The 27,926-nt window shown below is 42.6% G+C and overlaps 1 protein-coding gene across 14 annotated transcripts; it reads left to right on the top strand.

Annotated features, from left to right (window-relative positions):
• The first annotated feature begins 226 nt into the window (after positions 1-226).
• On the top strand, positions 227-27,271 carry nfyc (nuclear transcription factor Y, gamma). 14 transcript variants are annotated; one of them, XM_050034081.1, is made up of 11 exons: positions 227-332; positions 12,372-12,481; positions 12,661-12,732; positions 14,736-14,849; positions 17,017-17,112; positions 19,670-19,846; positions 23,578-23,646; positions 24,101-24,253; positions 24,543-24,647; positions 24,742-24,801; positions 25,934-27,271. In XM_050034081.1, exons 2-11 carry the CDS (start codon positions 12,383-12,385, stop codon positions 26,051-26,053), a joined length of 1,065 nt encoding a protein of 354 aa, XP_049890038.1. In that variant the 5' UTR covers positions 227-332; positions 12,372-12,382; the 3' UTR covers positions 26,054-27,271. The 14 variants fall into 14 exon arrangements, with proteins under 14 accessions (XP_049890038.1, XP_049890045.1, XP_049890050.1 ...); XM_050034088.1 differs by having other exon boundaries at positions 12,664-12,732; XM_050034091.1 differs by having other exon boundaries at positions 256-332; positions 12,375-12,481; positions 12,664-12,732.
• The last annotated feature ends 655 nt before the right edge of the window (positions 27,272-27,926 follow it).

A 27,926-nucleotide genomic window follows, 5' to 3' on the forward strand; every position in this document is an offset into this window, starting at 1 on the left:
GTAATTTAACAAAACTGTCATATAAAAATTGTAATAATTATTTCTATCAGTCCTCTTTTGCTTTACTGAGATTAATAATACTTTGGGGCTTTATATATATTGACAGTATAGCCCGCATCCATTTCAGTTTAGCAAATTTAATAATAAACGTCTGATTAAATGAGGAGCGGTTCGTTACTGACGCTGTTGCTCAGGGGACGTACTTGCTACGTCATCACGTTCAAGCACCCAACTCTTTCCGGTTCGAGTAGCAGCCATCTTGTTTCCCCTTGCTAGCTAAATAAAATAAATAATACGCTGAGCCGGACTTCACTTCGAACCCGTTAAACAAAGTGAGTAAGAAATTAAAATGCGTTTGTGTGTGGGACGTTTACAAGAAAGGGGTCCGTGTTGGGTGGAAGTACGAGCAATTATTTCGCTTCTTTTCATTTGCTGTTCTTGACCAATAGACGATTGTTTTGGAAGATGAACATAGGCGCCATTTCCCTCCCCGCTCTCTGAGGCGCTTATTGGTGGCCCACTGAAGGGATCACGGGCGGTCAGGAAACTGATGCTATGTGTCCGCCATGTTGGCTCTTGTGTGCGTGATTGTGAGACGGACTGGCTATTTCAAATGGGCCCCGAATGGCGTCAGTTGCAGAACGAACTTAGCCCTAAAAACCTTGATTGGTGGAATCTAGTCCGAGGTTTGATTGGTCTGAAGGACAGATCCAAACGTTGTCTTTATTGGTTAGACTGCTTCTTCCTAGCTTTGGAAAGCTTTGCAAACTTTCACTTGATGGCAGGACCCGTTGTCCAGTGGTGATAAAAATTACGAACACTGCGAATGGTCCTCGGTGCTGTACAACGGTCACCGGTGTGCATCTCCAACAAGCTAACATTAACTTCACTAACGTTAGCACGGTCAGCAGGGACTAACGTTATCATAACGTTAGCTACTGTTGCTAAATATGTGCGTTGAGGGTTGATATTCCTAGTGTTTAGCAGCCGATATGTTACGGTTTAGCACTACATTGTATTTTAATATTCAGGTTTACTTTAGCGACCGCTGTCTCACTGATAAATAAATACTGACTTCTGTCTGCTACCCCGGGATGTTGCATTGGCTTCAATCTCCTGCTAGCTGCTTTGTTCGTGTTAACTGGCTTATTATGTATGCTATAGCGATCCAGTTAAAGTGCAACAAAGTGTCCTGCTCCCACTGTAAAAACACTGTTATCTACATGTACATTTTATGTGTCTTTGTTTTCCTACCCAGGATAGAGCATGCAACACTCCTTGATAAAACTTAATGTGTATACCTTATATAATCAGGAATGGAAATGAACTATTTTTGTCCACCTGCCACTGTGGATGCTGGATTCCCAAATCTAACTGTTACCAGCCACTACAATAAATTACCTTTTATTGGCTGGTGAGTGAAGCAAATCTAGCAGCCACTTACATATTTTACCAGCATTTGGCTGATGCATATTTCCAACCCTGCCTATATTCCTCAAAATATAAAAGAAGAGCGTTAAATCAAGCTACATTGACAAAACAAATCAATATCATTTAACATAAAGCTACACTTGTGTTTCATTCTGTTGTTTTTTTTCATCAATTATTAGCAAATAAATGCTTTTAGCTTATCAGAAATGCCCTCCTTGAATATAAGGTTCACACACCCTCTTTAACAATAAATTCAATGACTCTTCAGCGACGGTCTACTCAAATTCAAGGACCCAAGACAGCATAGTTTGAGACACTGATAAAGATTAATTACGGTTATAGTGCTGAACATTTTTATAATGAGAAGTAGCAGGCTTTAAAGAAGCTCAATTAGAAAGCGAGAGATGGTGACAACAGACAATATCCACAGCACCTCAGTTTCTATTTTTGCAAAAAATGTATAAAGTCATGCACTTTCAATGACCCATATCTATGTCTGTTTTCAAACACTTTCAAGGCCTTCTTTCCCTCATATTCACAAGCGTTCAAGGACCCGTGGGAACCCTGTTTCACATTAAAGATGTATAGATAACAACACAATGTCTCTGCTATATCCCCAGTGAATAGACCAATTTATAGGTGCTTCAGCGTTTCCTATTAGTTGTTAGCAGTGGAGACAAATCCTGTGTGTGCAGTTTACACTCTTGCAACCTTTCCCACAGCTTAGCTTACTTTATTAACCTAGAAGAGTTATAGTAATGTTGTAGTCTTACGTCACTGTTCTCCGTACATGTTTAATCTAGCAGTTGCATATATTTATCATGACTGGATAAGTTAGGTCACCGTCAGCTAACCATTTATTCTTGCAGGTGTTGTCTGCATGTGTTTTTGCAATTTTTGGGTGAATGCATAGCTAGGCCTGGCTACCCTGAGGGTGCTGTGTGTTTATGAAACCCATAGTCTGGCTGGTGTATGTTTATCTCTAAACAGCGTCAGTGAGAGCAAACATGTCCCTGCTACGGGCAGCATAGGTCATGGGAAGGTCTCATTTGTACGGTGACCTTGCCAGGTGTCATTACTGTGGCATTTTGGGTAGCCAGAATACATCTACAGAGAGAACTGCCGGAGAGATTAATATTTGTGCAGCTCCACTCTAATCATTAACTGGGTGGCTGTAGTACCTGCTCCAGTCCCCGTGCTCCTCACAAAAATAGAAAAGGGAACATTTAGCTTTGTTTCTCTTGAGTCTCTATCTCGTTCTCTCGCCCTCTCTCCACTTGTTCTACCCCTCCCATCCTGTAACAACTCTCCTCTCTGTCCTTCTCCATCCTTCCGGTTCCCCTCCCCCTCTAAGTTTTTCATTGATGGGGCAGGTTTTGCTCTCTTTCTCTCTCTCTTAAGCTCGTTGTGTTCCTCACTACAGTCAGGATTTGCAGTAATATGCAGCATAAAGCTTCAGGTCATACCGCCACACTTTGAACAACTTATCAGTTAAATGCTTCTCTGGCTAAAATGTCATTACCATCGCACCGTCAATTTGACACTTCTCATTTTATTTTCTAAGCTTTAAGTGTCTTAATGAGTTGCATATTAGATGTGGAAATATGCAGTGGGTGGTGCATAAAATACGAGTTGTGCACATGAGCAGCAGTGTCATGCTTTGGTGCTCTAAGGTAAAGGTTACTGTGCAGAAAGAATGCACCTTAAACCAGTGGTAAGCTAACAAAAGGGCATTGTATGACATTGCTGACGTGGTTTTTTGATGACGTTTTAATTGTGGAAGTTGCTGTGAGCGTAGTTTTTTGGGGTCAAGACAACAATGTCCTTGTTTACAGACTTTCACCCATATCTCTTAAGTCTTGTTTATCCACAAATAGGACTAGAATGAAATGCACTCTTTTTTTCTCCCTCTTCTCCCTCTCTGCTCTCCAGTCAGCTGATTTGTCTTCATGTTGTACAAAAGCTTTACAATGATCTGTTTAGCAGTAATTAGTTTTTGTGTAAATTTGATTGACAGGCTTTCATTGAGTTAAGGTTGTGGTTGCTTAGTTGCATAACTAATTATTCCCATGAGTCATGACTATTTGTTGAATAAAGTCTAACTCAACTAATTCATATTCTAAGAGAATAATGAGAGGCCATGCGTGTAGACAATTTATTTCCTCCACTAGCATAATATTAACAGTACAATGAATCTCATTATAACAAGTAGGCTGGTTAGAGGCTAGATATGTGCAGTGTGTACCTGTGACTGTGAGCAAGGATGAATGAGAAAGCAAGGGCAAAACGTGTGTGTGTGTGTGGATGTGCATGTATACCTGTGCACACGTATGAGACAGCGAGTCTGCCTAGTATGCTTTTGTACTTTAAATCATGTGGATGCAACATGCGGCATCCATCCTGACACTTGTTTCAGCCAGTGAGGGCCAGCGTGGCTGCCTGCATCACGGTGCTGTCAGCCTGTAGCGGCACAGAGGAGGCGGGGCGGAGGGAGACATTTAGTTTGACATTGTAAATAAGCAGAGAGCAGTTGTCAGAGAGCAGACCGTGGAGCCTTTCTCATCCGTCCCGCAGCAGGAGAGGCAGGGACCACCCGAGGACAAACAATGCCGAGGCAAGCCACCACCAGCACGCCCTCACGCACTCCCCGGAGAGCTTTCCACAACTTTGTTTGCTCTTTTTCACCTATTCTCCTCTCTACTCTCTCTTCCTCTTTTCTTTTCCCTGACCCCTATCCTGCAGCTCAAGGTAACTTAGAGCAGGAAGTTGGCTGTCGGTAAAAGGGGGTTGGGCGGAGGAAAGGGGAGGAGCAGGGGATGTGTCAGAGCTGACTGGTGTGTGCAGCGTCCAATGGCATAGGAGGACCTTGTCTTCTCATTGGTTGCAAGTGTCAGAGTGGGGCGGGAGCCGGGTGTGAGGCGGGGTTTGAGTATCATGTAGCATGCTAGATTGATTACTCTTGAATGTTAAAGGGGAAGGAGGCTAGAGATTTTTGTCTGTGAGTCGGGAGTGCCGCTGTACTGTTTGCCTGCTGTTGCGCTGTTGCCTGCTGCTGTGCTGGCTTTCTGTTCCCTCTCGCCCCCTTCTCTGCGCCGGGCCAGGGGTCAGCTCAAAGACAAACGCACGGGTCACTGGCTAGAGAGAGGGAGAGGGGTGAGGGAGTAAAAAAGACACAGAGAGAGGGAGAAGGTCAGTGACTTGAGAGGACTTGGTCAGAAGAGAAACAGGAGCGGGGCTGTATGTTGAGGCAGCAGGAGGACGTTGGGGGGCTGCTGAAGGAGACGGGGCAATGTGTAAAGGGAGAGTGGAGGAGAGAAGGGGGGAGGGGTAGAAGAAGGGGGGCTTGCTCCTCTGTGTGTCCAGCCTGAGAGCCTTTTTAGAGCCGTCCAGCGGAGCCAGAGTGCCTTTTGTCTGTTGATACGATCAGGAGACTGGAGGAAGTGAAAGAGCTTGAGAGAGTTTTTCTGTCAGCCTCTGTGCCTCTTCTTCCTGCTGCCGCTGCTGCTCTCAAGGAGACTTGAACAGGGCTATCTGTTTCCCTCTATTCTGCTCTGCTCCAGCAGGGCAGACCATTCACCATGAAGGGCACAGGGGTAAGTCTGACCGCTGAAAACACACACATAGAGAAAAGACCTGTCAAGTTGGTTCGGCTTTGAGTTTGCGAAGAAAATGTGCGGCTCTGTTCACTTTCTGGTGTCTCTCTCTCCATCACGCTCTGCAGTGATGAGACAGTGTCTGTCCTTTACAGCCGTCCTCAATCCCCCTCCCTTTCCTGTCCTGTAGTACTCTCCTTGGGAGACTGGAGTTGTGCGCTTTGTGTGTGTAGGTCTCATCCATGTCCTTCAGTTGTCACTTCAGTACAGCATTGATGCTTTTTAAAGAAACAACTGTGGTTAGAAAAAGGAGAGATTTTTGTCCATGTTGCATGCTTTCTGTATTTTTAAAAATTCTCAAAGCAACAATGTAGAGTTAGCTGTCACTTGTTGTGTTTTGACTTTGGACCACCATGCACACGCACGTCAACACTTACCCAGTGCCCCGTGATGGACTGCATGTAAGTGCATGGCTGCCAGACTCTGTGCTCAGATGTTCCTCACTGTCTTGGTGGTGTTGATGTCCTGGGGGTCTGTGGCCGCAGTGCCTCACCGTAGTGGTTTGGACCCTGTTTTTTCCCCCTGACGTCCTTGTTTACACGCTAGCGCCAGACAGTGACGCAGAGCCGAGAGGCAAAGATGGCATCCATGTTGAAAGGAGATTTGTTGTATATGGAGGACTCTGAGAGGATATCTCTCTGTGTTGTTGTCGCTGTTGGTGTCATGGGTCCCCAGGGGTGGAGGTGCAGCTGGTTTCAGTGACCCCGGGACCCCCCAGGCCCCCGCCCCGACAGTGCCAGACGCCCAGATGGGACAGACTGTCAGCCTGTCAGCTTCAGGGACAGAGTAGGCTAATAGTTTGATCTGATCTCTTCTGATGGAATCTTTGGAGGGCGCCTCTTCTCTCACTTGCCTCCGACTGCCTCTCTCTCCCCTCCCTTCCTCCCTAATTGAAAGTTTCCATTGGTGCCTTTGACAAAACAAAGTCCCGATGGGGAAAGAGAGAGTGTGAGAGATTGAGAGAGGGAGACTAAAAATAACTCTTAAGTTGAAGCCCTTGCTGCCAAATCCCAGGGTTGGCTGCTGTCTGCATGAGATTTGAATATCATTTGTGGCCTGTAGAGTACCATAGGCACACCGGTGGAAAGTAGAAGTAAATGAAACATGCCAACCACTTAGAAATAGCTAGGCCTTTCAGCTTATCACTAAGGTGACCACTACCGCTGTGCGTTCACTCATTTGCCCTTGCCACCCCTGTGTTTTTTACATGTGTACACTGTCACTAAAGACAGTGTGGGCAGCCAGGGGGAGTCAGCTGTGTTCCAGCATGTAATATGCAGGTAGCTTTAGCCCTGCCTACTTTGACGCCAGAGACTGGGCCTAGCATTGGATGAAGGTCACAGGAATGTGAGATTGGCTCCTGCAGTCTCTCTGTCAGCATTGAGAAGGAAACATGTAGAGGGAGATGAGAGGAAGCGAAACCCAAAGGGACATACAGAACATAGCTAATATGTACAGTATGTGATGTTTTTATTAAGCTTCTTAGAAAGTACACAGCCTGAACCACTGGGGTCACTTAAGTGCTGCAGTGAAAGTTGAAAAACCTGTCCTTTTCTATCCTCCCCCCTCTCCCTCCCCCTCTCTCTTTCATCTCTCCCTCTCTCTCTCTCTCTCTTTCATCTCTCCCTCTCTCTCTCTCTCTCTCTCTCTCTCCCTCCTCCCTCTCTGGTTTCTCTCTCTCCTCTGTTGAATGACCTTGGGAGATCAGTGACTAGCACTTCCTGGAGTTGGCTTGAAGCAGAACCAAGGGCAAAGTTTGCAGGGGCTGTTTGGTTGGCTGGTTCGGTCCAGCCATGTCAAAGGGATGTTGCACTGCAGGTCACAGCGAGGAACGTCCGTCATTATAACCCCGTCTGTTGTTTTTTAATCACAAAACATTTGCACCAACATCTGTGAAAATGTTGTGCATGTCCCAGTAGTTAATCTGTAATTCCTGGCTGGGAACTTCTTGTTTTTTTGTTTTGCCTGAGTAGATCATTTACCCTGCATGCTGTAACCATGCCAGTTTGTTTCTGTGTGGTATTTGTGATTGGATTCATGAGAGTGAACACTGTAATAGTTCAGGATTTGTAAATATACCCGCTTTGATTTATGGCCATCATTTGAAATGAATGTTTGCCAGTATGACATTTGTTACCAAGGCTGTATATAAGCCATCTATTCAGGTGTAGTAAATCAGAATAAAACTGACATAGTGAATGTTATACACTGAGTTAAGATTCTCAGTGGTCCAATGATATATCCTTGTTTAGGGTAACAAGTTGTGTTGCATTTGTTTTTCTGCTTCAGTTTAAACCTTTAACCTTTAGTGACCTTCCTGCAGAACTGCCTACTCTGCATCACTGACAGTTTCACACAGCAGCATGTGGAAAGTTGACCTCTTGCTAGACATGCCAGTGTAGCAACACTCATCCCATAGCTGGTAATATTGTACATGAAAACATGTCTTTTGGTTGATTTCATAATTTGCAGTGAAACATTGTGGTAACAAGTCCCTGTGGTTACATGTTTGCTCTTTGTACAGCATGATGTTTGAACTCTTAGCAACTATGAAGGGTTACAATGTGTGAAGTTGCTTTAATGTCATAATATGGGGAAAGAAAATGTCCTCTGCCAAATCGTCATTTGCCTATTTCCATGTTACAGTCCTACTAGATTAAAAGAGCATTGCAAAATAAGTTTTAAAAAACCCTTTCTCACAGTATTTCACATTTAGATTGATTAGTTAATTAAATATAGCGGACATGAACTAAATGTAGTCATTTTGCTGAGGGACTCTAAGAGAAAGTTATTCTGTGACAGAGGTTCAAAAATTCGCAGATAAGTGTGAATAACACTTGCCGCTTTAAAGTTGAAGTGGTCAAATTGACAATTATCATACCGTATACATTTGCTTATCAGCAGTGTTTTAAAAAAAAAAAAAACTCCTTTCCTCCTCAACTGCCTGTAAGACTATTTACGCAAACTTTTGTTTGAAAAATGGTTCTAAGTTTCGATTATAATAAAGCTGTTGTTCAACCAAAAAATAACTTCTATTTAAATTCCTTTGAAGGTTATTGTAATTAATAATAATAATAATAATGATAATAGTTGTGTAACACCATATGCCGTGAAACAGAAATGGTTATCGTACCATGAAAATCTCATACCATTTCAACCCTGCTTGCCACACTTATACACATGGATTTCACACAATGTATGCCCCTTTATTTCTGTGTGGGTCAGGCTGTCTCAGCGCACATCTGCTACAATCTGAAGTGTCAGCTCTGCTTCAGGGAAAGATCTGGGATTAGATGAGTTCTTCTTCAGCACAATGACAATGTGATACTGAAACACCTCAGGGAAAAGTTCACTCTTCGGCCTCAAATAGGCCTTCAGTTTGTCCTAAACTGCCGTGCCTCATTACCTATCAAGTGCACTCAGCAAAATTAGGATCAATTTACACCAACTATCAGGTCATTAAGGGGGCAATTAACTGCAGAACATTTCACCTTAACCAAAGACCAATTAATTCATCTGTTTACCTGTACTGTCTGTTTTATGACAGTGCCTGTGTTGGATGCCTTAGTCACTGAAAACTTTGTCCTTTCTTTGCTCTTTACTAATCCTAAAGCTCAAATGAATAGGCATAAGGCTAAGTGATACCATCTTGTTGTTTTTCCGGTCTTCTGCCTACACTGCTATCAGATTTATTTGGGCAGGAATTGAAGTCTCGTGTAAAGTGGTGTGATGTCAGAGTTGGAGCGAGTTGCTGATGCTGCTGTGAGTGGCCACTTGATGTGACGTGCCAGTTTAGCGAGAGAGAGAGAAAGGGAGGGAGGGAGGGAGGGAGGAGACGGAGAGATGCAGGACTGGGCTGGCAGAACAACATTAGCGCTGATTCAGCTACCGCAAGCGGAGCAGCATTGACTTTCTCAGAGAAGTTGGAAGAAGGGGATCAGGTGAAAGCAAGTAAGACAGAGCATGAGAGAAACACACACCCACGGGTGACAGAGAGAGAGATGGGAAGTACTGGAGAAGAGACAGGAAGAGAGATGTAGATCCGCTGAAGGAGGAAGAGCAAGTTGCTGTGTTGGACAGTGTCGACAAAGCACAGGCATCACATTTGTCCTCAAAGACACACACACACAGCAGAGTTGGTAGGAAACCCAACACCGGCATCTCTCTGTCTCAATGACCTGATGAAGGACAACAGAGCCGCAGGGAAGAGGAGAGGAGAGATGCACAGCGCAAAACAACACAATGTACCCTAATATAGCATACAGTGGCAGCATAGAACAACACAGCAGAGATGTCAGGTTCATCACAGCACAATGATACACAGTATTATCCAGAATAGCAAGCTCACATCAAAGTTCAATGCGTCCACCACATCTGATTCTTTATTTGGAGCGACTTACAATGCTGACCATACATTTTAAGGAGTGAACTGAACCACCAAGGTTTAACAAATTCTTTAGCAAAGATTTCCATTTAAGGAGTACTTCAACGCTTCCTATAGATGGAGAACTGAAATACAGAAGCAAATAGTACTATAGTAAGCAGTCTTGACACTGGCTTTCTCTCATTGTCCACATCAACCTCTTTACTTTTTACAACTTTTATAATGTTGACATTTAATAACTTTCAGGGAATTTCAAAATCGATTTTCTTTGCGCAGCGAATAGCCCCACTCAGAGTGTTTGTTTGACTAGACTAGACCCGAACCATAGAAGGTGTTGCAGAAGTCAGCAGAAGAAATTATATTCTGCACTTGTGTGTCTGACATCAGCGGCCTCCCACGCCAACTTTCCATTGATACAAAGCCTTGGGAAATATTGTAATATTGGTATACTGTAGGTAGAGCACACTAACTTGCGACATTAAAGGCATGTTGATACTTAACCCCTCTTTTCTTATTCACATAAGCTGCGTTTCACTTTTCCGCTCTCACGCTTCAGCCTGGCTCTCGTCACACTTGCTTTCTCTTCTCACATATTGACTTCTCCTCTGCAGCCCCCCCCCCCTCCCTCCTGCTGCTGTGGTTAGTATGTGGCTGTGTATTTAGATTGAAGGTCACGGGGTCAGAGTGAGGGGGTTGGGGTGTATGTGTGATTTAATAACAGCTCGCTCTCTCAGTGTTTTAAAAGAAAAGGCAGGAGTTTAAAAGAATTGTGAGAGCAGAAGGAGCTTGGGTGGCCTGTGTGTTTTACTTTTTTTTTTTTTTTTTTTTTTAAATCACTTGAAACATTCGCTATTTTAACTCCCCTATCCTTCTCTGTTTCCACTGGGCCACAGTGTTGTTACCATGGTAATTAGCCTGATGGTTGTCTGTAATGCTGCTAAATGTATTGCCTAATTATTGTGTCTTATCAGACTACCAGTTGGAGAGAACCGCACAAGCTGGCAGACAGTACGCACACAGATACACAAGGTTGTCTTGTTCGAAATTATCACAAGATCAAGTGCTGATATGTGTGATGAAATGCTGTTTAGCTGGAAAAAACACAAATGGCTCTCATTGCTCTTCTTTTGTTCAGCATATTTGCATGGTCATGGTGCTGCTGAGTACACAGAGGTCATGCAAGAACTGGCAGAGGTCAGTTTACACATCAGGCAGAGGAGAAAAACTACAATTCCCATCAGTCATTCTGGCCCCGTGGAATGCTGGGATTGTTCTAGTGACTGCAGGATTTCAATCAACCTTGAAATGCAACTGGACACTGAAGCGTCAGACAGAGAAGGGGAGACATTGTCAAGGTCAATCACTAGCCCGGCATGCCATAGCTACAAGCTGCCTGATTGATTTATATAAAGCCATCCCCCGCTGCCATTCTGTCTCATTGATTTAGGCTACTCTCTGTCGAAAACTGAATGACAGAACAGGATGCAGCAGTGCTTCTTCTGTATTATTCAGTAACTCCCACAACTGCCAGAGAAGAAATCTCTCCTGTCAAAAATCAATCCAGGATTCTGGATTAGTGGTTTACTGGTGTAAAATATTTACAACTGCACTTAAATGCTCCTGGAGTAAAGGAGCTGACGTGGACCCAGACTCAGAACAATCCCCTACAACACCGCTGCAACGGGGGAGACACTAGATGGAGTGCCTAAAAGGCCGTCTTTTGTTTTGTATTGGTCTGTCAGCTGGACCAGAGCTGGAGCCATTCATGCTTGTTGGCCCCGAGTGAAAAAAGAAAGAGAAGATAAAGAGGAGACCCCCCCTTCTCCTAACACTCTCTTTATTTGTTCTGTCATGTCTCTCTCTTTCTCTCCTCGTCTCCCTCTTTCTGTCTTGTTTGACCCACATAGCTAGTTTGCACAGCAGTCTGACTGTGGCCCTGTTTGTCTCTTACCTCCCCGTGTTAAAGCCTTTGGCACTTTGTCTTAGCGCTGGATTAATGCTGAACTGCACAAGGCACTACCCCTCCCTCAACAACACACAAACACACCCCGTCTCTCTTGAGTAGCTCTACACACTCATCTCTTGTTCTGTCCCCCCGTGTTTCTCTTTCTTCTTGCTTCTGGCGAATCTTTTCACTGAGGTGGGGAGAAAAGGGGAGAGAGCGAAAGAGTGCAATCCAGACACTCCAAGCCCTGCATGCTCAGACAGGCAGGCCAATATTCCCCCAGCAGATTCCTGGCATGCCATAGTAACCTGCTGGATCCTCTTTCAAACCGTCAGACCCCTTGTAAGCACTAGCTTTTACATGCGCGTGTGTGTGTAACAGTTGGTTTATTTCACTGTACAGTTCTTGGTTAGTTTGCAAGAATTCGTCTGTGTGGGTTCACACACATGTGCATCCCTCAAAACACTAGAATGCAGCTGTTGTCAGGACATTGTTTCTCTGTGACACAATCACACTTTGGTCTTCTAGATCTGTGGCTTCAGCATTGTCCTCAGTGCGTGGGGTCACCAGCAGTGACTTGCACATGGCATACTTGTGTTTGTAAAGGAGCTGCAGCTATGTGCCGAAGGTGAGCCATTCATAATCAGGGAGTGTGCAGCCAGTCTGGTGGTGGTGGGTTCCTGGGCATGTCAACATCCCTCAAAGACAGGAATAGATGCCCGTCGGGGCTCTATTTTAGATTTCACTGTATTATAATTATAGGCCATGTGGTTCTGACACACGGCATGAGCTCTGGGCAGCACAGGCCTGGCTTAGACTGACACTGTACTCTGTGTCCTGGTGTCTTGTGTTGAATGATCTGTCTCAAGTGTCTTGACTCATTACATCGTTTCTATTTTTTTCTAATAAGTAACCTTTTGCTTCTACCTCTCGCCCCCTTTGTCATTCCTTGATGCAGCAGAGTAGAAGATGTCCGCAGATGCATTTGGAGCCGGGGGCAGCGATGCCCAGCAAACCCTGCAGTCCTTCTGGCCTCGTGTCATGGAGGAGATCAGGAACCTGACTGTGGTACGCTGTCCACTGAAACAGAAACACACACACACACACACACACACACACCAGCCAAATTAATATTAAGATTCAATGGTTTTACATGGGTTCAAACATACACACATGCAAATACTGAGGCACAACTTTCTTGTGCTCTGTTCTGTGTCTCTCACTGACCACCCATCCGTTATTTCCAGAAGGATTTCCGCGTGCAGGAGCTGCCTCTTGCTCGAATCAAGAAAATCATGAAGCTGGATGAGGATGTCAAGGTAAGAGGGCAGCCGAAATAATTGACCATTTCGAGAAAATAATTGTTACTGGAAGGATGGGGTTTGTAGTAAAAGAATCCACATAGCTCTAGTACTATTCTTTTCATAAAAATGAGAAATTAAATCCACTACAAATCAAACCAAAACTATAAGAGCATATGGCAATTGTGAATTATTAGTTGTTTTTATAATTATTATGTTATAATATCATGGTAAAATTGTAAAGTCTTCCATTCATATTCAGCATGCTTGTCATTTTTAATAACAGGTAGGATTAAGGGGGAAAAAATAAGCAAAAATAAGAAAAATGTGTAGCTTGAACCAGATTTTTACCTGTGACAATCAGCTCTATAGGTTGCTTGGTCTGTCGCTTGGTCAGTTTGTTGGTCTGTCTAAAAATATTCTCCACCCTTTGTGGTGTACAACGAAAAGGCTCGTAACATCTAAGTGGATTCATGTAACATGACCAAACTTTTAGAAACACACACACACATAGACACACACAGACACCATTTTGCTTTGTCTCCTTTTATAACTCATGAACTGGTTATCGTCAAGAGGCATTCTTGTACTAGTGACAAGTGTTGGTGAGTTGTGGATGCGTGCACTTCGTGGCTGCAGCTCCTGTGAGTTCATGCTTGTTAAAATGTTTCTGATTTTACTTCCATTTTAGACAAAAGTTTGGTTATTTTAATGCCTGACTGATAATGTTCTCTAATTTTGTGCCTGTATTCTATCAAGTTATTGGCCTGTTGCCTGTTGTGTTTAGACCACTCGGCGCCTCTGAATGGCCTGTTGGACTTATTTTATAATGGAAAAATATTATCAGCTCTTGCGCATTCAGCAGTGTCTGTTGATAAGAAGTCCATTATTTATATCAAATAGATTTACATCAAAACGTATTAACAGTGTGCATTAAGTGAAATTACAGAGCAGATTGTGGAGCAAGTAGCTGTGTGGAGCTGTATGCAGCCACTTTTCATTGCTAATATGGTTCCACATTGCAAAGATTTTCGCCACTAGTTGACGATTTAGATATATTCCACATTGCTGCAAGTTGTGGTTTATGTTGAACAGCAATTGGGTAAAAAACATTTGGAATTTATTGTTCTTTTTGTAACGCAGCCACATGTAAGAACACCTTGATACCAGCAACAGTCTCTCAGATCGGCTCAGGATCTCATCTCCCAACATTTGTCAGTCGCATTGAACTTGACAGTTAAGGCACAAGGAGTGATTATTTTACCCCCATTACACCAGATTATCAGCCAGGACTGGTCATAGTCTCTAAAGAGAAAGCCGTGAAACGTGTGTGCGTGTGTATATGGGTCTGTGTGTGTGTGTGCGTGTGTGGGGCTTGGCTTGAATGTGCCGTGTCAAGAGCACTATCCCGTTAGTTAAGCTGTAGCTTAAAGTGGTAAAGAGATCAGGAGCTCACTAACATATCTGAAGACAGGACCCTTCTGTCAGCCCTGACACAGCAGCTTTCACTGCATGTGTACATGTGAGTGACATTATTATTTTCCACCTTGTGCATTTAAGTTTCACATTCATGTCCACGTACCACTTAACCAGTTACCTTGTGGCTTGGTCTGAGAGTTCATTGCCACTCAGAATGAAGAAGTGGAGTGCGAGGCTAAGCAATTCTCCACTAGAGGCCTGCAGAGCAGTGATTTTACAGCTGACGAGGTGTTGTTAGGGACAAACAAAGGTTTGAAGGTAACCCACAGCTGTGATGAAAAGAATAGAAATGTTCAAGTGTTTTGGTGAGTAATGATGACATTTTCCAGCTGAACAATATTGTCCTGTTTGAGTAGTGTTTTGAGCTGACAAATTAGCATATAAATTAATTATTATGTGTCTGTGCTGCTTATTTTGCACCATGTGTGAATGTGTTGCAGCCATTTGTCACCCAGGTCCTGATTCATGTCATAGCTGATATGTGTTTCAAGTTTTTCTACATGTGTATTTAAGCAGGTGTACCTCTCATCTCCTCTTTACAGATGATCAGTGCAGAGGCTCCGGTCCTGTTTGCCAAGGCAGCTCAGATCTTCATCACAGAGCTCACCCTCAGAGCATGGATCCACACCGAGGACAATAAGAGACGCACGCTACAGGTCAGATATACTTAAAGAGACCTGTAAACTCTGGTCTTGCCACTCTTTCACTCCTCCAAGTCCACCCTGTGTGTTTTATCTTCATCAGATCATGCTTAAGTAAAGGAAAACAATTCACCTGTTTATTTTTACCCCTTCCTCCTTTGTCTTCTTACACTCTTTCCACCCTGTCTGTTGGGGTTGTCACATCCATCTACTGTAATAACTACATTACCTCTTTCTTCCTCCCGTACATTTCTACTACCTTTCTCTCCCACACCCTTGCATCATTTGGGTGTCCTTTTAGTTTGTTGATTTCTATTCACTGTGTGTCTGAGTGCTTGTGTGTGTCTGTGTGCATATACAAGCTGAGGCCCCATACCAGCATCCCCTTGAGAACTATCCCTCCATTGACTTTGAAAGCAAAGCCAGGCGGGTGCCGTTGACCCACTTTTCCCTCCGGTGCCATTTTGCCTGCTCTGCTGTCCCAAAGTTGAATAAGATGGACTCTGGAATGATGTGAGGGGGGGAAAAGGGAAGCAGAGAACATGAGAGCGCTGATGGGAACTGTTGGGGAAAATCAGACAAGTGTCTCACCTGGATGTCAAGAGGGGAAAACTGTGAAGCAGAACATGAAAGCCCTTAAGTCCACTTTATCCATTCACATACCTCTGAGAGATTAGCAGCCCATGGATATGTGTGTGTGTGTGTGTGCCAACGCAGGTAGGAAAAGAGACTGGAAAAAAAGGCAGTGTAATCGCTCTCATCGTAGTTAGTCTTGGAGGAGTCTTAAATTGAAGACCTACTTTGGAAGTGTGTTCACTTTGCTGTTGTCTTGGCTTATCTTTGTCTCGGAGTCCTTTTTTTAGCACGAAACTCTCAGGTGTTAGAAGTCTACACCGCACGCTTTAAATAGATGCTTCAATAATTGTGCAGATTTACATGTTAATTACATTTTACACCACAGATGATGTATGAAGTCAGTGTTGACGGTTGAACCTCATGAATGTGTGATTTCCTTGTGCCGAAGTGAGACAAAACATCACCCTCCGTCTCCACATGTTCGCACATACACACACGCAGAGCCCGAGTCCCATTGTGAAGAGGCCACGCCAATTGAGGTCACCATAGCAACACTCATCAATAGAACCTGTGTAGATGTGACCTGGTGTTACCAGATATTAATCAAGCTACTATAAATAGCCCTGAGTGCAGGGAGGGCCACAATGGGGGGTCCTGACAGCCAATATCCTGTGGAAAATTCCACAGAGACAGCACACTGCTGTGGATATAGGAAGGCGTATAGCAGCGGAGCCTGTGCTCATGAGGGCAGGAAGGCGTCATTCTTATTCATTTCCAGCCATCACACATATCCAGGGTTATGACTGTGATGCTGGGGTGACTGTTCATTACTATTCCCTTTTACTTAATTGACTGTTATTGTACTTAAATGTAACTCATTGTGACAAATGATTATTTTCATTAGTGTTTAAAGGGTCCAGAGCATTCATTTTGCAGTAAACTGCTGTTTGTTACGTAAAGATATAATGGAGTTATAGTGTCCTGAGCGTAGAGTGAAGTCACGCCGCCTGTGTGTGTGTTGCTGTCTGATTTTTTTTTTGTGATTTGTTGTGGTAGACAGTTCGGCCATGTATGCATGTTAGTTCATTGGGGGCCCTTTGTGTGTATCCCACTGCCTGACTCTGCCTCTTGATGGGCTTACCCTTACGTTCTTACCTTAACGTCAACCAGTCCCACGTAATGAGTACTAGCCGATCAGAAGGAGAGAAGGGCAGGTCATGTTGCTAGTTATCCTTAGCTGACATGCTATGGGTGTGTTAAATTGAAGTCCACAGTGGCTGAGATGCTAGCTCAGCTAAATAAGTTGGGGGAGGGCCATGAGTAGTGTGAGGGCAATGAGGTGCAGTGGGGCCGGCGGCAGATATAACTTGGTATTTAGCTCCAAACCTTTCCTCCCTTCCTTTGAGCTCAGTTATCAAAGCTAATGCTTGTTACAGCCCTGCTGGGAACTTAATTTCAATTCCACAGTAGCCTCTTGTGTGGCTATTTTGGGACTGTTGACCTTAGGCCTTGAGGCATGTTTATATATAGGTCGCTGCATATATTGAATTAGCATAATTAAAGTCTGACCTCATCGCTTGACCCTCTGTGTCTGTTGTGTTTACAGAGGAACGACATCGCCATGGCAATAACAAAGTTTGACCAGTTTGACTTCCTGATCGACATCGTGCCGCGGGATGACCTGAAGCCGCCTAAACGACAGGTAGGAAGTCACACGCTGCACAGTGAGGCAAACAGCAGGTGTCTCATAAGGTGTTCAGAGTTTTTCTTTCTAGAGAGAACAATATGTTAACACATTACAGTAAGCACGGGGAAAAGAGAGTCTTGATCTCAGATGCTTTTCCATTGTTGGCAACCTGAAGGTGCTGTAAACATCCTTGACTGGAAGCTGGGGTTTGGACAGCGAGGGCTTTCAGTCGGATGTTTGCAGCATCTTATTGCCTCTGACAGCCAACAGTAACCTCGATGACACCAGTTTGTACCATTAGTATCAGAAAAGCACAACTTCATCAAGCATTCGAATACGACCTCTACCAGGGACCAAATCAATAAGGATAAAATCAACAGAAAGCAGCACATTGCATTGAAGTTTTGCTCGAGTCAGAGATTGATGTACTGGATAGAAATGTAGGATACCAGATGGAGGAGTGAGATATTTAAATTTGGTGTCAAGTAGACTGTCTCCAGGCATGTAAACATCCTACACTCTCAGCTGTGTTGTCATGGAGCTGGGAGAAGGGTGTTTACGCTTCTGGTGATGGATAAACCTCATCAAGATGAAGCCCTGCTCATTAGTCAGTTATAAAACAGAATGACACAGGTCAGTGTTTACTGAGAATTTAATTTGTGATAATTCTCAGACCTGGGTTCAAGCTCCCGTGCCAGCAAGTATCTAACCTGCTGAACTTTGCTGAGTAAACTGAATGTCAGCAAACTCTGACGCCGCATTTTTGTGGCCAGAGAGAGTGTTTACATAAATAAATCAATAACAGGCACATTATTAGTTCTAGTATACCTATATCCGGTGGAGAGTAGAGTACTGGAAATCTAAACTCAAGTAAAAGTACAATTACTCCTGTAAAAAATGACTTGAGTAAAAATGAAAATTATTATTTGAGAAAATTACACAAGTAAAAGTAAAAAAGTACTGAGCTAATAATTTACTCAAAATACACTGTCATTCCATGCAGTATTTTTTAAAGGTGTGTGGGCCAGTACAAAATGAAAAACAGTAGTAGAGTAGGTAGGCTAATCAAACAAACAAAGGATATAACACGAGACAGAGTGCGGCCGTACTGATATTTAGTGGTTTTTACACAACAGTTCTTCTAACACAATTTATTAGTTGAAAGGAGGGTTGCAGCGTCACACCATGAAACCGAGTACAGTGGTATGAAAATAGGTGATCATCATGGCGTGTGTATTTGCTTATCTACAGTAATAAATAAAATGCAACCAGACGGACAATTTCCCCTGCACATGTGCATCTCCTTTCCTCCTGGACTGCCTGTCAGAGTTTTTACATATACTTCCATTATGTAAAAAGCTTTCAGGTTTATAAAAAAAAGCTGTTGTTGAACCAAAAAATAAATTCTGTGGTCATTGTAACTGATAATGAAAATGTTAATACCATATACTGTGAAATTTCTAAGACAGTACTGTGAAAATCTCCTACTGTTGCAACCCTAATAAATGGAAACAAGTTATGATCTGTTTGTTTATTTAATCATTTATTTGGTTGCACCAACACAAACACTTCCCGCAGTTGGACTGTGACTGGACTGTTGCAAAGTAACACATAAACAGTCCTGCACACTAGCCTGCTACTTTGTGTAGCTCATCATGTTACCACACGCCAGCTATTTTCTATCATGTACATTTATCGATATGTTTCCAATTATTGTGCAACCAGTGAAATAAGAGTCTGTCGGCAGTCTCTTTGGCCGCATGTGTGGATTCTGATGAGTTAACGACTTGATCAGACAGTGCGTTGCAACATAGGCTGATGTCATATGAGCTGACGCGGAGGTTCGCAATGTCATTTGTAGAAACCTGTTAATCTGAGTGTTGCAAAGTTTGCTAGGATTACTGTAAATGTAATGAGCGCGCTCTGGCACAAACTGGATCGTTTGTAAAATTGAACTGCTGTTGCATTTATTCAGAGCACCATACTCTCGGAGTTAACATGCCTAACTTAACTGTTTGTAAATTCATAGAGAAAGAGGACGCTCTATTTCTTCTAACAACAATGCTTTTGTTTTAGCGTACGACATTAGATTTGATTTAGGAGCACACTTAATCTGCCAGTTGTAATGAAGTTGTAAATGGCAAATGCAGGAAAGTAGATTACCTGTTCAGAAATATTTTTGAAGAAAGATTAGAAGTATAGTTTAAAAAGGGAACATGAAAAGTACTCATTTCTTAGAAAAACTACCTTTTTTTACTTGTGCTTTACTTGAAACTTGCTTCTACCCATCCCTCCCTGTATTACAGTAGAGCCACAAATGTTTGGTACATGTTTTTTTGTGTATGTGTAAATTGTTTTGGCTGATGCCTCCTGGCCTGCACTCTATGGTATTGACCAGTATGGTGCTTGCAATGGATCTTATGTCCAGATTACATTACTCTTCCCCAGCCACATCCCATCAGTTATTTATCAGACCTGCCCTCCTCTACCGTTACACCTGCAAAAATAATTTATGGAGATGTAATGGACTGATAGGCCCTCTTCGATGCGTGTGTATGTGTGTCGTCCGCAGGAGGAGATGCGCCAGTCGGTCGCCCCAGCAGAGCCGGTGCAGTACTACTTCACTTTGGCCCAGCAGCCTGGAGCTGTACAGGTGCAGGGCACACAACAGGGCCAGCAGCCAGGTGCACAAACAGCCACGACCATCCAGCCTGGACAGATCATCATCGCTCAGTCACAGCAAGGACAGGTATTACTAAAAGCTTGATTGAAGAGCTCATAACAGGGTTTTTCTACAAAGGACACACACCAAGATTTAAAGAAGCACCAACTAAATGAAACCACAGCTGGATGTGAAAATTTTAGGCAGTCATAGGGGCGATGTGGAGAAGCACACAGACTGAAGCTGAGAGCTTCACTGCACAGAAACACAAATTACCAGTTAATGAAGCCTGCACTGTATTTCAAGAAAAGGATATTGTGTTTGAGTGCATGTGTGTTTGTTTGACACCTGAAGGATTACCACTGCCAAGTAGTTTAAGCAGCACACTCTAAGCTCCACCCTCCTGGAATCATGCTGCAGAAGGCTTGGCTCATCACACCTGGCTTTATTGATATTAGTCTTAGCTCACATTCAGTAGTCCAACCAGCAGGGATAACTGAACCTCAGAACACACCCAGGGCACATAACTACACTCAGATGCACACCCTTTCTCGTAACCTTGCAGAGAAAGCCGAATAATTCCCTCTCTGTAATTTACCTATATGAATCCCAGTGGAAATTTAATGTTTATAAACAAATACACAAACAATTAACCTAACTAATTGATTGAATGTGTGTAGTCAGTCCCTGTCTATTTTCGTAATATCCAACACAGAGCTCAGCACTAACTTGTAAAAGTGGTTGATTACTATGTGGATATACGTCAGCTTTATAATGAAAGTGCAACAGCAAAGAATGTTAAAAAGCTTTATTACAGAAATTGAACAAAATTCTTTGTGAGTTGAATCAGTTTGCACCTTAATTTGTGAAGTTGACGGGTGAGTCGAACTCTTCACCCCATCTCTAAAACAGATGTGTGCACGCGAGTAAATGCATCAATGCACGTTCAGTATTGGTTTCGGTTCTAACTGTATTAGCAAAAAATATTAAATATGTTTTTTCGGGGGTGCACTTATTGCTGTTTGCTGTCCCTATTTATGTTAAAAACTGGTAGCCACTGATAGCAACCAAAGGCCATGATTGATTGCCAATTTCTCGAAATGGTTCCCATGGCAACCTGGCAACAGTTACTGTCGAGCCATGCTCCAAAATGTACACATATCAATCATACAGAGTGTGAGCCATGGTTGAGTATCTGAAATCATATAGTAGGCAGTATGTGTTTTACCTTATAAGCAGAAAAACAGAAAATAGTCAGAGGTCCCATGTTACGCTCAGTTTCAGTCATACTTGTATGTAGCGTTTCTACTAGAATATGTTTACATACATTCAAAGAAAACATTATTTTCTCACACTGTCTGTGCTGTAACACTTGTATTCACCCTCTGTCTGAAACGCTGCGTTTGGTGTCTGTCTCTTTAAGCCCCCTCCTGAATAAGCCCAAGCTGCTCTAATTCAACAGCGTTTCCAGGTCTTCCTTATCTGCACTCTTGGCGTTTTTGCACCGCCATTGCAGCCGGGGGAATAACTGTAATAGCTCTGTGGCTGTCGTTTTTACCTTGATGTAGTGTAGTTTGACATCACAACTTTAAGGAAGTCCTGATGGCTCGTTTGAAGGCACAGTTTCTGTATATGCACTGTGCATTTGTGCAGTGTTTTGATACTTTTACAGTATTTTTAGCACCTATACCTGCTTTATAATAAAAAAAGATACAGAAATATGACTTTATACAATATTGGACCTTTAATAACTCAAAGAAATCATCATCAAAGGCTCGCTGAACACTTCAAGTACGTTTTTTTTTTTATGTTATTAATTCTCACTGTTTCAGTTAGTTCAGAAGTCCCCAGTACACACTTATAAAACACACTCTGCTTCTCTTTCACACTCACTTAAGAGACACGTACACTGTTTATATCAGTCAGTGCGATATCAAACATGCACATTTTGGGATACCTTTCAGTCGTCTCTCTTTCTTATTATCTCATTCTTGCTACCTCCGCTGCTAAGTGCTCTCTCTCTCTCTCTCTCTCTCTAGCTTGGTTTCTGCATGTCATTTAGCCATGCTGTTGGGCTGCTGTGGTGCTTCATGCTGCTTCAGCAGACTGCCTTTAGCTGAGCTGTCATACTCGTTTAGACCTGGCCTGATTCACTAGCACTGCTACTGCTGCAGTCCCCGCTGAGAACAGGGAGGTCACAGTTTGACACTCACCTTACGTAGACTCCATTGTAGGCTATTTACAGGGTAGTACTTTAAAAAGTGGGCCTGGAGGAAATGGAGAGAGCTTTAAATTCCCTCAAAAGGATGTTTGGTTTGTTGAAGCGCTTTTGAGATAAAATAAAAACTTGGAATCTTTGAAGCTTCAGTTCAATCCCTCTGGCAATAGGTGCGTTTACATGGACCAGACTAATTAGCCCAACCAGAATAAAATGTCTCATATAACTATGTCAATCAGAAGAGATGTTAAGTCTTTTCATAAATTGTTTACACAAATCGTTTCTCTCTGGTTAAAATGAATATATTCTCTCTGTGCTTGTTTGCCCCACGTGGGGATAACATAGGGTGACGAAGGGGACTCCAGGGGCCGCACATGACATGCTGTTTCTGCACATCTCTCTCTCTGCTGATTTTGACAAGGAGTTGTTCATAACTTCAAAAATATTTAGCGCTCTATTTGTGCTTCGTTCTTATGTGAGTGCTCTGATTAATGAATGTTTCTATTGATTTCGAAACTGCAGCCTTACATAACATTGTTACAGGCTGAATCAGGGAGTCACTGGAAAGGAGCAACTGTCTGTCGCTACCAGCAGCAGTAGTCTGCATACGAGACATTTAGGGGACGTCGTTAAAGTGTCAAGTCTCCCGATAGTTTAGGGAACATCTGTATTTTGTAGCTGCGGAAAATAACCTGTGTTACACTTGCATCACTCACTACTAAAGTGTCATGACAGTGGGAACATCTTCTTCCCTCTGTTTCATTCCTGGCAGATCACATGCTCCACGGTGAGCAGAACCACTCTGCGCAGGTCAAAAAAATACATATTCTGATTAAATGCTTTGGTGCATGTAAACACACATCTTTTCAGATCACTTTATTCAGCCTCAAGGTGGAATCTCTTATCAGATTGATGTCAGTCGGACTGATGAAAGACTGTCCATGTAAGAACAGCTACTGCAACCTGCTTATTTTAAGAATTTCCCTCGGTTTTGTGTTGAATGTGAAAGGTATGTGTTTTGTTGTCAACCAGCTCAATCTCAACTATTCCTCTTGATGGTATTTAGGTCACATTATAGATATTTTGTGGTGTAAAACAGGTCTTATTAGCTTGCCACTATCTCTCAGGCACATGCCATGTATGGTACAACAGATTTGGTCTATGGAATGCCGGAAATACGTAAGAATGAGGAAAGAAAAGAAGACAACTTGTTGACTAGTTGCCGCTGTTGTGCCAATTCTGCCCTTTTTTTCAGGTCACCAATACTCTCAGTATGAGATAAGTGCTTATGAAACCACAGCTGACATTATTTAAGCTGCTGTAAATGTCAATGTGTATGCATCTTCAGAATCTCTCCAAACTCCACCATGATTATTTTTTTTTTTACCTGTTTCTGGCATTTCACCGCAGCTTCTTTGTCATTCATAAACATGTCATTAAATGTCATTTGCTGCTTATATGTCACCGTATGCTGCTCTAACCTTCAAGCTCTACACACACTCCACACACGCTTACATTCATGTGTTAAGTTGTTGCAATCGCTGCTTTCTCACTGTGTGTCTTTCTCTCATTTTCTCATTCTATTCTGTTGGGCCATCAGATGCTGCAAGGTGCCACCATGCAGCAGTTACAGCAAGTGCAGGTGCAGTCACAGGGCACACCCATCACGGTAAACACACATGCTCACATGCATTTATATGTTCACTAACCTCTCTCACACACACACAGGCCACTACGTGTTGCCACAGCCCTGTAGGTGACCGCAGCCTACATGCTCTGTCCTGCTCAGGTGACTGAGGCCTGTAGGGGTGAACCCAGCATGAGATCAGGTGGCCTCTCCTAGATAGTGTGACAGACAGGAGACAAAGAGAGGTCTCGAAGGCTGCATTGTCGTCTCATGTGCCCACATCTTAGTACCTGCCTGATGATCTTTAACAGACTTTCAAAATTTAAGAAAACAAGTTTCATGGTGCTGGTTAAAATCTTATTCCCAGGAAGTTAGTGATTTCCTGGTCCTTTGTGTCAGTCATAAACTACATGCCTGTACCAGTTGTTGCTCAGCAACTAATGCGTAACTTCTGTCTGTCTTTCTTTTTCTTTGTTTCTTCTTTTCTCTCTGTTAGAGTGCACCTGTGGCCATGCAGGTGAGTGAGGGCCAGCAGGTACAGATTGTCCAAGCTGCCCAGGGTCAAGCCCAGACAGCTCAACCCCAAGGCCAGACCATGCAGGTCATGCAGCAGATCATCACCAACACAGGAGAGATCCAGCAAATCCCGGTAAGAAAAAAAATGAAAAAGCTGAAACAACAGAGTGGGGAGGAACTGATGATGGAGCAAAGAAGCTAAAACTGTGGATAAACTCGCCAAGTTTTTAGATAATAATCCATTCTCCACCATTTGATGTAAATCATCAAACGTGAGTTTTGCAAAGTTGTTAATTCACCAGCGGAAAGTGAATGATTCTCGTTACTGTTGTCCAGAGAAGGAAAATGGCTGTGACCTCTGTGTTGGAATGACCTTTGCTCCAAACCAAACTTTGTCTCCCCCTTGTGTTGGTCGACTGCAGGTGCAGCTAAACACGGGCCAGCTACAATACATCCGTCTAGCTCAGCCTGTGTCTGGAGCACAAGTGGTCCAAGGACAGATTCAGACTCTTGCCAACACCCAGCAGGTAATCACAGTAGCAACAAAAATAGCATCTATAAAGCAAAATATCTAATAACCAAGTATTTTACATACTTAAATTTAACTTGTTTTGTTTTCAGATCACACAGGCAGAGGTACAGCAAGGACAGCAGCAGTTCAACCAGTTTACTGATGGACAGGTAACAAATGCAACGAACATATCCAGTGTGGCAAAGCTGTTTATCTGGATAGTCCATGCACAGATAGTTTAGAGAACATTTGTAACATTGTCACCAGCCTATTAGTCGAGATTCAACAATTAAACTGACTCATTTTGTCTCAGTTGAACTATTCACTCAAGCTATGCTGTATAGGTTGAGTGAATAGTTCAAGTTCAGCTAAATTATTATGAGAGTATAGGTATGCTCATGAATTGTCACACATACTCCAAAGATAATCTGTTAAACATCTGCTGAAGAAAGAGAAACAGCTGAATTGTCGAATCTCTGTGCACTGTAATAGAAAAAGGAAACAGAATATTTAACTTTCATACCAGCACAGATATCTATACATGATGAGAAAAAAGATAAAAAGTAAAAATTAACATAAAGTCAAATAAAATAAATAAATGATGTAATGAGAATAATAATGATAGAGGGATCATGTGTAGCTTTGTGAGATGAGGGTCTGGAGGATATACTAAATGAACTAAAGTATAATTCAAGCCATCCATCCAATAGAGTACTAAATAAAGGGAACACAGCCCGTTCACGTCATGTGTGTCTCAAGATTTAGAGAAAGATGGGTATTTTACAAACAGTGTTCAGTATGACCTTCCACAATTTTTGTACCTCATTGCAAACTCATGAAAGATTAAATGCAGCTCCCTCCATGGAGAAAGTCTGAAGCCACAGTCCCTCTTTCAGCTGATCGGTGTCTTTTCAATTTGTTGCTATCAGCCCTTTAGCTGTTGTGCATTTTGTGGTTGTTTGTCATGTCTGGACCAGTTTCCTTCAACAGTGTCAATATCATGCATAACTAAATTTGACCTCAAATTAACCAAGAAAACTTTCAAGACTGTACCAGCCAAGACTGGCAGCATTAAAAGTGAGTTGCAGATTAATAACATCAGACAGAAAACCACAAATCAGAATTGGACACAAATGCAATGATAAAATCATAAATAAAATCCTTAATGCAGTCAGATAAGATATTTAATTTCAGAAACAGCCTAAATAGCACCGTGTATAAAACCATGTAATCAGATGTCATCCCATTAAAGTTCACCAACACCTGGACCTTCAGCCTCTCTTGTCTCTCTCTGTTTTACAGCAGTTGTATCAGATCCAGCAGGTGACGATGCCAGCAGGACAGGAGCTGACCCAACCGATGTTCATTCAGTCCACAAACCAGACAGCTGACGCACAGGTCACGCAGGTCAGCACTGAATGAGCCCAACCAGGAACCTTTTTCTCCACACACACAACACGCATACCAGCCCATGTGATGCCGACAGATGCCACCGATTTCGTCAAGGGACTCTTGATAAACTTGATTTCAAGCACTGCCCATGTAGATGGGGCACCTGAAATCTTGTGATAAATTTAGTGCACTGGTTAAAAAAAAGGGACACTGATTGACTCTAAAAATTACACGTTAAGTTGCATCCATGCTTTGAACTTTCTGTACTTGTTACCCACATCCACAGTGAATATATGCATCAACTGCTGCAGTCCCTGACACCAGTGTCTCCACAGACCAACTCTGTTTATCATCTCATGTTCGAGCCTGAAACATTTTTCAAACATTAAGTTTGCTTTGTTCCTGTTGCCTTCCTTTCTGCTCTGTATTTGGTAATCAATTGGAAAAGTGTTCGTCTCTCTCTACATGACCTGCTCCTGGCATATCTGTGGCTCAAAGTGGCCATGGGATTCTTCACCTCCTGCTTTCTTTCTGGAAAAATACAAATCATTCTCTCTTTACTGTTTTCCATGTAGTTTGACAGATGAAATGAAGCCATATACCTCAGATATCACTTTTTACAGCAAGTCAGTCAAAGAGATTTTGAAAAGAGGTTATAAGGTTCAGTGAAAAATTCATGTATTTTCTCTTTTGTGTTGTGTTCCACATTGACGACGAAGCATGACTTTATGTTTTAAGGGCTTCACACTGTATAGGTTAACTGTGTATGTGAGGGTGTGTGTGTTTGTATTTCAAGCACACACCCCACAGTCATCTTTACTATTCCTTTCATTTACTCTTCCTTCACAACGCTGTCTTTAGAGCAGGGAATCTCTTCTCTGCCTCTATGCAGTTTTACACATCCCTCTCTACTCGGGTGGTTTTGGAGTCTTGTGCCCTGGTTTAAGTCTCATGTACAAACACATGACTCCGTCTGGAGCATAAAACAAAACACCCTTTTTATAGAACTCTCCTTATTCCCCAATACAAGTGTTTTTCCTCTGGTTTTGAGATGTTTTGCCTCGTATCTTCCCCCTCATTTTTTGTACAGTAATGATTATTATCAATGTTGTTATTGTTGTTTTTGCATGTAGTTTAAACTGCCAGCATGACATGCAATAGATAGGTACAATTTTATTTTCGACGTTCCTTTTTGTAAACAAACTTTGTTTGTGAGAAAAAAAATAAAAAAAGATAACTTGTCTAAGAGTCATGGTATTTTTCTGAGTTTGTGTCATGGAGTGCTAATCTTTGTTTTTGTTGTTTGTTTGTAGGTGAATTAAGCGCATTACTAGTGTGTGTGGAGTGTAGACAGGGAGGCAGGAGAGAAATGCAACAGCACGCCAAGAGATAAGACTTGAACCATCCCAGTCAGCATCCAACTGTACTTCCAGGTAGACACAACCCACTACCAGAGCCCAAAATATCCTTATTGGTCTCATAGTAACCTTTATCCAATGGGTATGAAGTCAAGACTATATCATCAGAGGAAATGTATCTTTAATCAGTGCTGGCCGATACAAGGTAAATCAAATATCGCAGTATTTTTGACTGAATACCTTGATCTTGATATTGCGACAATATTGTAATTGTGTAAAGACCAACAGAACAGCTTGAACAGTCTGAAGTTCAGAAAGTTACATCACTTTATTGTAACGCAGCCTTTAAAACCAGGAAAGACCACAGAGAGATATTACAGTATCTAAAATCTAAGACAATATTTCGTCTGATATCACAATAATATGATATCGATATATTACCCAGCCTCTAATTTGTATGTCCAAGACTCCTTTTTATAATGAACACAGGAAAATACTGCTTGTTTCATCTGTCAGTGTGAGGCTTGCGCTGTTTTCCCAAATGG

This window comes from Epinephelus moara, chromosome 22 (assembly GCF_006386435.1).
Source record: "Epinephelus moara isolate mb chromosome 22, YSFRI_EMoa_1.0, whole genome shotgun sequence".
Taxonomy (NCBI): domain Eukaryota; kingdom Metazoa; phylum Chordata; class Actinopteri; order Perciformes; family Serranidae; genus Epinephelus; species Epinephelus moara.

Coding starts and splice junctions, on each gene's coding strand:
- nfyc (XM_050034081.1), top strand. CDS start 12,383: ATGTCCGCAGATGCATTTGGAGCCGGGGGCAGCGATGCCCAGCAAACC. Junction 14,850..17,016: donor ATAAGAGACGCACGCTACAG/GTCAGATATACT, acceptor TTGTGTTTACAG/AGGAACGACATCGCCATGGC. Junction 19,847..23,577: donor CTCAGTCACAGCAAGGACAG/GTATTACTAAAA, acceptor TTGGGCCATCAG/ATGCTGCAAGGTGCCACCAT.